Here is a 13,410-nt window from a genome sequence, read left to right on the forward strand (position 1 = left end):
ACCAGATCACAAGAGACCTGCAAGGCTTCCTGGGAATTGTAGTTAAGAACATAAGAACAGCCCCACTGGATCAGGCCATAGGCCCATCTAGTCCAGCTTCCTGTATCTCACAGCGGCCCACCAAATGCCCCAGGGAGCACACCAGATAACAAGAGACCTCATCCTGGTGCCCTCCCTTGCATCTGGCCTTCTGACATAGCCCATTTCTAAAATCAGGAGGTTGCACATCCTCACAAGTCCTCACAAGTTGTTGATACGTTCTTGGAAATGGCAACTTTAAGCAAAACGACTTATAACGAAACCCGTTTTACCGCAGGCTAATTTGATATATTTACTACATTCCTACACCATATTTCTGGTCACAAAAACATCACCAAACTTCAAAAACAAAAAGCTAATATTTTTTATATATCATAACTAATATTTTTATAATATTTCTAATATTAAATATTGAAATAAATGTGAGCTTCTGGCATTCTGAGACAAACTACTTCTAAAACCAGGAAGCTGCACAAACCCATCGTGGCTTGTAACCTATAATGGACTTTTCTTCCAGAAACCTGTCTAATCTCTTTTAACGGTATCTAGGTCAGATTCCATCACCACATCCTGTGGCAAAGCGTTCCACAGATTCATAACGCAATTGACCAGATCCAGTCAAAAGGCTTTCGAACTTACCGTGCCCCACCACAGGGAGTCTGCATAGGTGAGAAAATCTTCTGGGTTGGCATCTTTCTCCGCCAGGTAGACTAGAAAGGAGGCAAAGATAAGGACCAGAAACCCGATGTACCAGGCTGTGATCAGCTCCTGTCCAGGGTTAGAAAGAGCCCCCCCAAAATGACCTTGAGCAGGTTAACACAAGCAATTCAGAGTCAAGAAGTTCAAGATTATCATCATCATCATCATCATCTTCCTCCAAGGAGCTCAGGGCAGAATTTTTGGGTTACTCCATTTAATCTCAGAAAAACCCAAGGCAAAAAGAGTGACTGGACCAAGACCTCCTGGTGAGCTTCATGACTGCACAGACATTCAAAGCCATGTGCCCTCCCCAGTCCAAGCCCAACTCTTACCACTGTGCCAAGCAGGCTGTGAGGCCCCGAGGCCAATTATTAGAGCCAAAGAAGGGGACAGAAACTTGCAAGGCTATTACAGATTCAAGGATCCTTGGATCACAATCAAACAACCATCTTGAGACACAGCTAACCAGGGATCCTACTCTTGGTGGCAGTTGGTCACTCTCTACTTTTTTCAGTTCCAAATTCACACCCCCTTTTTTTTAAAGACATCAGCAAAAAGTGCAAGGCACCACCCAAGATCTCCCAGCTTATCATCCCGCTTCATCAAGTGTCCTCTCCTCCACATGATCTTTTCTACTCTATTCCTCTCTTAAGAACATAAGAACATAGGAAGAGCCCCGCTGGGTCAGGCCAAAGGCCCATCTAGTCCAGTTTCTTGTATCCCACATTGGCCCACCAGATGCCCCAGGGAGCACACTAGACCACAAGATGCCCACATCCTATTGCCACTCCCTTGCATCTGGAATTCAGAGATAGGCAAACTCTAAAACCAGCAGGTAGTACATACCCATCCTGGCTTGTAACCTGTGATGAAATCTGTCCAATCCCCTATTAAAGGCATCTAGGCCAGCTGCCATCACCACATCATATGGCAAGGAGTTCCACAGACTAATTACACACTAGGTAAAGACACACTTCCCTCTGTGCTAACTCTTCCAAACTCAATTTTAGTGGATTTTAGTCCCCTGGTTCTGGGGTTGCGTGAGAGGGAAAAGAGCACTCTATCCACCCCCTGAATTCACAGAACACTGAAGATGGAGCGGCAGACATAAAAAACTGAGGCGGGTGGCCTGGTGTCTCCACCGATCTGTTAGCTCTCTGACTGTGCTGAGTCAGAAACCAAGCTAACCATTTTGGTTTATGGCTAGTTGCAGGCAGCTGAGGGACAATGAGTCGCTCCGCACTTGTGCCTGCCACACCCTGGGTTAAACCGAGCCAACTCTGATTGGAGGATCAGACTACTTAAGCCTTAGTCTGCTGATCCACAAACGCAGTAGTAGGTGTGCAAACCGAGATACTGGTGCCCGTGACTGTGTTGAACTGAGTTTATGCTGTGACTGACCTTGGACTGATAACTGACTGTGTTGTTTGGAAACCAATTCGGATAAGGTAAACTGGACTGCTGTGATCTTTCGTGTATGACTTGGACCGTGTTGTGACTATTCCTCTTGCTATAATACAACTGCTGAAAGTTAAAAGGACTCTGCTGTGTATGCCGTTCTTTCTTTGCATTCTGCCTTGAAACTGGGACACCCCCAAAGGTCCCCTTGCAAACCTTAACACAATCCACCACCACAGCTTGAGGTGGCAGGCCTGTTGAAGCGAGTTCAACAACTTGAACCACATCCCTGTGTTCCTTCCCTTCAAAACACAGCCCTGTGCTTTCTCTGTAGCCTGCCCTCCTCCTCACCCTGACTTTTGGCACTACTCAGCTATTAACCCACCTTGCTGTGGGCATAGACCACGGAACCCAGGAGCTTCCAAGTGCCGCCGCGGCGGTCCATCCGAACCATGCGCAAAATCTGCAGAAAACGCATGCTGCGCAGGGCTGAGGTGGCAAAGATGTTCCCCTGGGTGCCGGCGGCAATGACGGCCAGAGAGGCAATGCAGACAATGAAATCTGAAGCAGAGAGAGAGGGAGAGAGAAAGTGATCCAGGGCTGAGGGGAAGTCTTGCTTTGGACTTCAAGCACATAGCTTCCTCTCACCAAGCATACAGCAAAACCCTGGGCACATAACCCAAAGCAAGAACAACCAAAGATTCAAAACTGGGTCAAAACTATCTGCACCCAGAGAGACTGTGTGCTGCGGAGCAGGGGGTGGAACACTCTCTTGCAATTTTAAAAAGAAAAACGCTACACAAAATGTCATTGCTGCGAGAAGGCAGAAGTTCAGGACTACATTTTCTTGTCTTAGGTGCTCCAGGATGGGGAGTGATGGCTGCAGTGTCTAGGACAGCCAGGAGGTGGCACCCAAAGCCTCTCGGTCTTGGAAGAAGGTGCTGTAGGCTTATACCATAGTCTTTCGAGACTGAAGGTTGCCAACCAACCCGTCCCACTGTAGGGTCCTCCAATAGACAAAACGCTTGGGACAAAGGCAATTCAGCGGCCAGTGTGTAGCCCTGATCTGCCTGTTGGGCAGAAGTCACGGGTGTATCCTTGGTGCAATAAACTCCTAGTTCTCAGGGATCAGGTCCATTCACTCCCCCCCCCCCCCCACAAATCCCTTCTTCCTATTCTAACGTGAGGAGGAGAAAGAGCAAAGGTAGGTCAACCAATTTATGTGCCACCCGAGGGAGCCACTTCCAGTTGACCTCACAGGTGGCCCGGCCTGCACAGAGAGTCGTTTTCTCATCCTTTGGGACAGATACCTATGACACAGAAGGGTTTCCGGGCAAATCGGAAGCGTCCTTGCCAACCTCGGTAACGGCAGCAGCAGCCGGCCGACCAGACGCGAATGATGTACTCCATTCCGAAGACCACAATCATGACAAATTCCTGCAAGGAGGGGAGAGAGACAGTTTCAAAAGTAAAAAAAAAAAAAAATCAAGCCATGGGTTTTGCACCAAAACATCCCAGGGGCAGCAATTCATGCAGGGAAGCCAGGACTGGAGAACTGGTTCAAAATGCTTTGAAAAGTTCCCTTTGTCTCATAACGTTTGTGGGGGGAAAAGGATGGTATGTGGCAAAAATCCTGGCTCCCCCTAATTGAATCCTGTTTTTCCACTGTTTTAGCCAATGGTCAATTTGATGACACTCACACCACTGAAAAAGGGTTCTAGCATTCGCTCTGATCCATGGAAATGAGAACTGACTCATACCAAGGAGGCAGGAGGGCAGGAGGTCTGGTCTAGAGAGTAGAGCCTCCATTTGCCTGAAGATAACATCCACAAGGTCGCCGGTTCGAGGCCACCAGCACCATGCGACCTTGAAGCAGCTGACAAGCTGAAGCCGAGATATTCCATCTGCTCTGAGCATGGGAGGATGGAGGCCAGAATGTGAAGCCAGATCAGAATGAAACACCTGAATGTAGTGGTTCTTGAAAGAAAGAACCTTCTTTCAAATTGTAAAAATCCCTATGGGGATTTAAATAGCCTGCCTATGTAAACCGCCTTGAATAAAGTCTTGAATAAAGACCAAGAAGGCGGTATATAAATACCTGTATTATTATTATTATTATTATTATTATTATTATTATTATTATCACCAACACCTCATTGGTTCCCTGCTGTGTCATAACCACACATCACTGGCTCACAGAACAGTCTCATTGATCAGTTTTGAGTTGAAGAAATCCATGTTTTGTTCCATAAGGCAGTTGTGTTTTCTTTTTCTGGTTATTTGGCTATAACATTTGATAGGAGACAGATAATCCAAAGTGGTTTGTTTCACAACTGTTACCCTGCACATGCCCAATCTTGTCTGATCTCGGAAGCTAAGCAGGGCCAGGCCTGGTTAGTAATTGGATGGGAGACCGCCTGGGAATACCGGGTGCTGTAGGCTTATACCATGATCTCGGAAGCTAAGCAGGGTCAGGCCTGGTTAGTACTTGGATGGGAGACCGCCTGGGAATACCGAGTGCTGTAGGCTTATACCATGATCTCGGAAGCTAAGCAGGCTCAGGCCTGGTTAGTACTTGGATGGGAGACTGCCTAGGAATACCTGTAGGCTGCTGTAGGCTTATACCATAGTCTTTTGAGACTGGAGGTTGCCAACTAGTGGTTATTCACCAGATTCAAGCCCTCGCAAGTCAAACAAGACTTCTGACAACATATCGGAAATTGGCAGGGCAAGGAAATGTCTCGTTTAGTTTTGATGGATCGTCAATGGCTGACGATCCTCGTCTGAGCAATAAGGGGAGAAGGGCCCATCGATGTGACTGCATTTGGGAAAATGTTACAGATCTATACTTTTACTATGTATATGCTATGAACAATGGAAGTCAATGGGGCTTACTCCTGGGATAGACGAAACCTGTTACCCTGCACATGCCTGATCTTGTCTGATCTTGGAAGCTAAGCAGGGTCAGGCCTGGTTAGTACTTGGATGGGAGACCGCCTGGGAATACTGGGTGCTGTAGGCTTATACCATAGTCTTTCGAGACTGAAGGTTGCCAACCATTTTTTTTTGTTTCATTACATTCTGCATTAAATAACCCAATAAATGATATATATAACACCATGGGATTGTTCATAAATACAAAGATTTCCACAATTTTGGCCACTAGTGGTATCACCCCCCTGAGGGTGTCACCCTGGGTGGTTCAACCCCAGCCCTCTGCTAAGTATGCCACTATCCAGCACTATTACAGAAAAGTCACAAGAGACCCCACACAGGTACCATGTGAATTCCCTGTCCTCCTATCTGGAGTTTCCCAGAGACAAAGGACCCTGGCCACCCTCCTGTGGAGATGAATAAGGCACCTACTGATTGGGCAGCCAGAATTCACTGCCAGAAGACACATTCTTGGTTGCTAATTGGGCAGCATTAATGCCAGATTAGAGAAACTGAAGGAGAAGTCTGTCAGTGGGAATAAGCTGTTGAGGCTAACTTCCGCATTCAGAGGAGTCGTGTCCTCCAAGGTGCTATACAATACGGGATGTGGTTGCCTTTGTGCCCCACTTGCGGACTGCGGGAGACCAGTGGCCAGCTGCCGTTGCACGAAACGGACCTTTGTTCCAAATCCTGCCAGGCGATTCTGCCTTCTGTACTCATTGGATATTCCTGCCAAATGCCAGTTCACGTCCAAGGAGACCTTTCTCGTTTCCCTTCCACGGTCTCCACCACAGTGCAGTGACCAGGCCACCTCGACAAGCCCCCGTGGGCCCCGCCAAGCCGAAACGAGGACTCAGAAAGGGCAGGGTGGCGCAGGGACCCGTGTTCTATATATAAAGCGTCCTCATTGCAAATCATTAATCCCTATCCAGGCAAAGTCCGAACCTCGGAGAGCAAAAGATTTATTTGGGGAGGGAGGAGGAGGAGGCTGGTTTACACTGACATTTTAAATAGACATTTTGAGGACTTAGCAGGAAACCCCTGGGGAGCTCTGAGCGCACAGGGGAACCTCACATAACAGACCACTACTTGCCCCATAAGGCTGGCCTTTCAGAAACAGCCCATGTAGTTTCAAGCGACCCTCTAAACTTGGCTGGTTGACCGAGAACCTCCAGCCACCCACTGTGTTTCTGGGAGGTCAAGGAAAGACTGCTGCAAGCTGCTTGGGCAAAAGGCATCAGACACGGACTGGTGACAGCCCAGTTCCAGCAAGAGAAGCAAAATGTCCATGCAGCTGGGAGAACATTTTTATCCAGGCCTGGGGTCAGCGGAGGCTGGTTTGCGTTGGCAAAAGAAGCAGAGGGGGGAGATGGGAGTGCTGAGATGCTGACTGGGGAGAAAAGCCATGAAGTTGGGAGGCGAAAGGACAGGGGAGGTCAGATGCAGGGTGGCAGGAGGAAGGGGGGACAAACTGGGAAGGGGGCCAGAGCAGGAATGGAAAGAAGACAGTGGAAAGCGTGATTGCTCAGAAAGAGAGAGAAATTAGGAAAGGAGAGCTGAGGAAGAATGTGCAAGGCCAAGGGGCAGAACTGGACAGGACCAGGACAAGGGCATCTGGAGGCTGAAACATCCAGTCAAGGAATCGCTGGACAAATTCCCCGACGGGATGTTAGTTTGGCTCGGCTAGTGTCTGATGTCTTGTTCTACAGTTTTGCCCTCGGCAATTTCATCACACAACTTTTGTTTCGTTCTTCAAGCACCACAAGCGGCCTTGAGCTCCTGGAATTCAAGAGCAGGGGTAGGAACACTGACTAGATTGACAGATGAAATACCATCAGTTCCAATTCCAGAGATCCGTTTGAAACGCACTCCTGGCTCCAGGACCCTCATCCCCTGCCTGCAAGGCCGTGGCCGGTTAACTGAACAGGAACCAGAGCGGAAGCAGACCCCTGACTCTTCCCCGGGGACTAGAGCTCTCCTTTCTGGCTGCAGAGCTTTCTCCAGCAGGTAGTCCTTTGGAAACCTGGCTTGGAACCTCAGGCGAGGTCTGGGGGGCCCCTCCAAGAGGATCACCGACAGAGACGATGAGTTCAGGAGCATCTTGCTCTTTGCACCAGCTCTTCCGTCAGGAGAGGGAAATCTTCAGCAGCCTGGCCCCACCAATTTGTCCCAACAGCCCCCTTGAGTCCCTTCCCGCCCCCTCCAAGCGAGAGTCAATGAGGGCAGCTTTTCCCGCAGTGTCAGCTTTGTCCTGCTCAACCCCCCCCCCCCAGGTCTCTCTTTCTTTCTTTTTTGTACCAACAAGCCCCTATTTTGCTTACTGGAGGGAAAGTCACACGGACCTTCTTAATTTAGTCTCCCTCTCAGTCGGAAGAAATCCAGCGTCAGCCGTTTCTGACAGTTTGGGGAAAAGTTACTTTTTTTACCATGATGGTTGTATTCTGGGCTTGGCCTTAACCCTCCCTTTTCTGAGTTGCCTTTTCCATCCACATGAAATGAAAGACCAGGACTGCTGGTTAAGGACAACTGGTTGAGAAGCTGCAAAAGGTCAAACCAAAGTCCGTCCAGTCCAGTATCCTGTTTCCAAGAGTTAGCACACAGGCAAAGCCACAAAGGCATCCAGCCTCCCCTGTTTGACCCCAGCCACTGGTATTCAAAGGTACACTCTCTCTTCCCATGGAGGGTCCATTTTTGCTACCATGTAAATGGATAGACCTCCTTCCCACAAATCAAATTCTTTTAATTTAAAGTCATCTAAGGATGTGGTCCTAAATACATTTGTGGGGGGGGGAGTAAGGCCCACTGAACCCAATGGAATTTATTTTGGGGTAGTCATACATAGGACTGTTCTACAAGTATAGCCACTTTAATTAGAAGTTAATTACATATTGTGTGACAAAGCACTGCACTTTTGCCTGTTTTAAACCTTTCACCAAATCAGCTTCCCTGAAGCTTGGTGTGATCACAGGGGAGCAAACAGTTTCCCTTTTGTGACAACATTTATCAACTTCTCGCACCCCCCTTTCCCCTTTAGGCATCTTTTCTTCTAAACTAGAAGGCATCAAATTCTTTCTCCTTTCCACACAGGGAAGATGCCCTTGATTGTTTTGGGGTGTCTTTTTCTGTACTTCTTCCAGCTCTTCAACCTCTTTTTGGAAATGGGCTGAGCAAAGGGTGTTCCTTTACTTGGTCCAGTTCAGAGGCGGTACAAGAGTTCGTTGCATCACACCCATGATGGACTTCCTCCCATAACAGACCATACTGAATCAATTACAAAAATCTCAATTACAATTGCAAAATTACTGCCTCAACACAGTGGCATCACTAGGGTTGATGTCACTCCCGTTCACTTTTTTTATTTGTTTTAATAAAGAACAGTACAGGTTGCCCAAGAAATCACTAACCAACAAAAAACCAGGGGCCAACTTGATGACACTCACACCCACTGAAGAAGCGTTCTAGTATTAGCTCTGATCCATGGACATGAGAGCTGACTCCTACTAACACCTTACTGGGTCTCCACTGGGTCATAATTACACCTCATTGGCTTTCGAAACCGTTCAGTCTCATTGGTCAATTTTGAGTTCAAGAAATCCACATTTTGTGACATAAGACAGTTGCGTTTTCTTTTTCCGGTTCATTGGTCATACCTTTTGATGGAATACAGATAATTCAACATGGTTCATTTCATTATGTTCTGCATGAAATTCCATTTCTAATGATACATATAGCCTGATGGCATTATTCATAAATACAAATTTTCCTAAAGGTTTCCAAAATTTTGGCCACCAAGGGTGTCATGCATGCCCCTGCACCCCCTAGCAGTTTATTCCTGGTACAGTTTACTCCACTGGTACAGTTTACTCCACTCTTCCTCCAAGGTGCTCAAGTTTGCATATATGGTTCTTTCCCCCCACCCGCACCATTTTGTCTTCACAACCCTGTGAGGACAACCCTGTGAGGTAGGTGGGGCTGAGAGGGAGAAAGACTGGCCCAGGTCCTTCAGTGAATTTCATGGCCAAGATTTGAGCAGAGTGGTCCTAACCAAGGCTGAAATATATGAGTATGCAAAGTGTGTATTACATGCCTGATTTACTGGGTTTGGTTCATGAGCACCTAGTCTTAAAGAGTTCCTGAGTTAAAAGCAGACAGCACATCTCATCAGCAGAGGGGACACAAAAGCACGTCAAAGGCTCCAGGTGGAATCCCTGTCCTCACTATGTCTCCTCTGAGTCCCCACAAGAGGTAACTGGCAAATCCAGGCAGGGCGGAGAAGGATTCCTGTCTGAAGAACTGACCCTGAAGAACTTATGCCAAGTCTCTGCTGGGTGGACCAATGTTCTCACTCAGCACAATGTTGGTGTTTGTTTACTTATGCCCATGGAGAGAGCACCATCTGTGGACACACCCGAGTCTCATTTTGCCCAAGGATTCTCTTCCTGCCCCTCCATAACTGCTCCCCACCTCAGAGTACTTGAAATTAAGGACAGGGGCAAAAGGTGTCATTTGCAGGCAGAACTGCACTTGAGAGATTTCAGAAATCTACGGCCTGCAGACGGCAACCAAGATTTCTGCTTCAAGGTGTTTGTTTGTACCCTAGTTCAGTGTTTCTCAAACTGGGGGTCGGGACCACCCACAAGTCAATTTCAGGTGGATGGCATAGCACCCAGCTCAGCCACCACTGAAAATACAGAGCTGAAAATACATGGTGCAGAGTTGCTGCGCAGGGTAAGCTCCCAGTGAGAGACAGGTATGATGCTTTGCCCTGAATAGGTGGGAAGATGGGATGCTGGAAAGCCAGGGGGCGGGAGGCTGTGTGGTTGGAGAAGGATTCAAGTCTGTTTTGACTTCTGAGCTGGAATAGCTGAATTCCAAGCTATGCAAATTAACAGCATAGAAGCACGCAGTGTCATGGGACCTTTGAAAGCAGCTTAGGTTTGACGTCTTAAGTGACGATGTCACTTCTGGTCATGACATCACTTTCAGGTTAATGACATCACTTCTGGTGGGTTCCAACAGACTGTCATTCTAAAACAGGGGTGTCCAAAGTTTTTGGCAGGAGGGCCACATCCACTCTTTGACACCATGTCGGGGGCCGGGGGAAAAAAGAATTAATTTCCATTTAAAATTTGAATAAATTTACATAAGTTTACATAAGTGAATATATTAAAGATGAACTTATATGAATGAATGAAGGTCTTGCAATAGCTCAAGGCCTATAAAAGGCCTTGCCGAAAGCAAGGCTGGCCTTTTCTTTGCTGCCGCTACTGCATCATAGACATGAAAAAGCAAGCAGTGGAGGAGCCCTCAACCCACAGCTCACGCGAGAGGTCAGTTGCCCTCAAGCTAAGAGCAGTTGCATCGGGCCAGTGCGGGCTCCAACAAATCTCTGAAGGGCCAGAGGCTCATTGGAGACTGGGGGTTCCTTGAGGGCCACATTGAGAGGCCTCGAGGGCCACAAGTGGCCCCAGGGCCGGGGTTTGGGCACCCCTGTTCTAAAAAGTGGACCCCGGTGCTAAAGTGTTTGTGAATCACTGTCCTCGTTTATTGAGCCTGCTGTTCTCTTACAGTCTTTAAATGACTGAAAAGTGAAATAAGATATACACATTACAACTGAATTTATTGGAATACACCAAACACAATTAAAAACAAAACCCCACAGCAGTAAAAAAAAAAAAAAGGCCAGCTTTGCACAGAGCTAAAAAGCTTTCCGAAAGAAGAACACCTTCCATCTCCATTCAAAGAAGAGAAGAGCTTTCAAGCGAAAGCTTTCAGGCCCGGAGTTTCACAGGGGTGGCACTGACCCAGAAAAGGCCTACTGTGTTGCTCTTAGCTGTGGTCAGAGCACGGGGCCTCTGCTGCTGATCTCGAGCGCTGGAAAGGTCTTTAAGGTAAGCAGGCCCTCTGTCCCATTGAGCTTTCTGATGCTTTTTATACTCTGCAATTGATTTCTTACATTGTGGCTTTTATTAATGCTACTGTTCTTATTTTCTTCACAAGTCACCTCAAAAGAATATCAGAACAACCCTGCAGGGTCAGGATCAGGTCCAGCTTCTTGTAGCTCACAGTGGCCTACGAGGTGCCTCCGGAAGCACAGAAGACCATAAGATCCCTGCATCCTGTCGCCACCCCCTTGCATCTGACATTCAAGTGTTGCCTACTTCTAAAACTAGGAGGTTGCACATACCCAGCATGGCTTGAAACCTGTGATGGACACTTCATCCAGAAATCTGTCCAATCCTCTTTTAAAGGCATCTGGGCCAGACGCCGCCACCACCACATCCTGTGGCAAAAAGTTTCTTGAATACATGGTTGAAGGGCATGAAAATCCATGGAATCAAACACGAGCTAAGAGGCTCTATCTACTAAGCCAGGCCACTGGTCTGCCTAGCTCAGTGCTGCCTATCCAACCGGTAGTGTCTCTTTGGGGCCTCTGGTTCCAGGGTTTTTCCCCCTCCTACCTCTTAGCCAAGTGGCTTTCACTGGACAATCACAAAGTCTGAACCTGAGACTAGCTGGATGCAAGTGCTCTGATTTACAGTGTCCTCAGCAGCCAAAATAGAGACAAACTGCTTCCATTGGCCTGCCAGCCAAAGAAAAGCCCCCTAGAGAGGCCATTGCCCTCCCACACCGCCAGTTGTCTCTTTGAAGGAGTAAGGGCAGGCTGGGAGATGTTTGCTACCTCGACTCTGGGTTAGAGGGAGTGGGGATGAGTTGAGGGAGGACTTCTAAGGCAGGGGTGCTCCAACTTTCAACTTTAGGGATGCTGGACCTTTAACAGGTGTACAGAAGAGAGAATTTCAGCAGGTGCAACTTGTCATCCCACAGATGACAAGCTGCACCTGCTGAAATGATCTCTCCTACACAATTTTAAAGGTCCAGGGTCCCTAAAGTTGAAAGTTTGAGCACCCCTGTTCTAAGGGGTGGGCAGAAAAGACAAGAAATGGGAAGACAAAAAAAGAGCAAGGCAGATGAAGCAGGAGCTGGAGAAGCCCCCTTCCCTTACCAGGATGAAGAGACACTGGTTGGCAAATTTGTGATGTTCTGGGATGGTTGAAAACACAGACAGGACCAGACAGCTGAAGACCAAGAGGAATCTGGAACGACAAAGGAGGGGGAGACGGGTTAGGACATGGTGGCACTCCCCCCCGAACACTTCTAACCACCGCACATTTACTCTGTACACTGGACCCATTTGCTTGGCTGCCCTCCGTCAAACGAAAGGGGAACATTTCAGAGCTGTGATGCTGCTGTGGGGTCACAAAGTCTGTGCTGCCCCTAGCCGTGGAATGTTTTTGTCTTTTGTTTTTGGGGGCTCAAGCCTGGCAAGAAATCACACTCTGGGCCAGTGCTATTTTGCACTCATCTAGGTGATGATAACAATGATGATGATGATGATAGGATGTCTGAGAGGAAGTAGTCTGCCTAAGACCACTCAATGAAGTCATGGCAGGGGTGATATCTGAACAGGAGCTGCCTTGATTCACAGCTCAGGCTATGAGCCAGGATATGATGCTGCTTTGAGTTCCAGGATGGCAGAAATACAGAATAGGAATGCAGATATCTAAACTGCACTTCCAATGGTCACCTGCCTTTCTCCTACAGACCTGAAGGTAACTTGTGTGGAACTTCAACAACAATTCAAATTAATGGAAATGAACTGAAGTGGACCTTTCGATACCATCGACCATGGTATCCTTCTGGGCCGATTGGCCGAGTTGGGAGTTGGAGGCACTGTTTTGCGGTGGTTCCGCTCCTACTTGGAGGGTCGGTCCCAGATGGTGGTGCTGGGGGATGCCTGTTCGTCACCCTGGCCCTTGAAGTGCGGGGTGCCGCAGGGTTCAATTCTGTCCCCCATGCTATTTAATATCTACATGAAACCGCTGGGAGAGATCATCCGGGGGTTTGGAGTGAGGTGTCATCAATATGCTGATGACACCCAGCTCTATCTCTCCTTTCCCCCAGACTCCAGGGTGGCGGTTGAGGGCCTGGAGCGCTGTCTGGAAGCAGTGAGGATCTGGATGGGGGCTAACAAGCTGAAATTAAATCCGGATAAGACAGAGGCTCTCCTGGTTCGGAAATCCTCGATGCAGGTGCTGGACTATCGGCTTGCTCTGAATGGGGTTGCATTCCCTCTGAAGGAGCAGGTTCGCAGCTTGGGGGTCCTCCTGGACTCGCAGCTGCTCCTGGATTCCCAGGTGGCGGCTGTGGCTAGGGGGGCCTTTGCTCAGCTTTGGCTGGTGCGCCAGCTGCGATCATACTTGGATCGTGCAGACCTGGCCACGGTGATCCATGCCACGGTGACATCAAGGTTAGATTATTGTAACTCTATGTAGCGCT

The 13,410-nt window shown here is 48.2% G+C and overlaps 1 protein-coding gene across 1 annotated transcript in view; it reads right to left on the minus strand.

The window, feature by feature from the left end:
* Nucleotides 1-12,152, minus strand: part of KCNQ4 (potassium voltage-gated channel subfamily Q member 4) — a 40,419-nt gene extending 28,267 nt beyond the window's left edge. The window contains exons 1-4 of the mRNA XM_066638214.1: nt 12,077-12,152; nt 3,447-3,573; nt 2,522-2,697; nt 679-807 (exon numbers count right to left, since the gene is read on the minus strand). Of these exons, the coding sequence (XP_066494311.1) occupies nt 679-807; nt 2,522-2,697; nt 3,447-3,564 (423 nt within the window). The 5' untranslated portion in view covers nt 3,565-3,573; nt 12,077-12,152. The remainder of the gene's footprint in view (nt 1-678; nt 808-2,521; nt 2,698-3,446; nt 3,574-12,076) is intronic.
* Between the last annotated feature and the right edge of the window lie 1,258 nt (nt 12,153-13,410).

This window comes from Tiliqua scincoides, chromosome 10, assembly GCF_035046505.1.
Source record: "Tiliqua scincoides isolate rTilSci1 chromosome 10, rTilSci1.hap2, whole genome shotgun sequence".
Taxonomy (NCBI): domain Eukaryota; kingdom Metazoa; phylum Chordata; class Lepidosauria; order Squamata; family Scincidae; genus Tiliqua; species Tiliqua scincoides.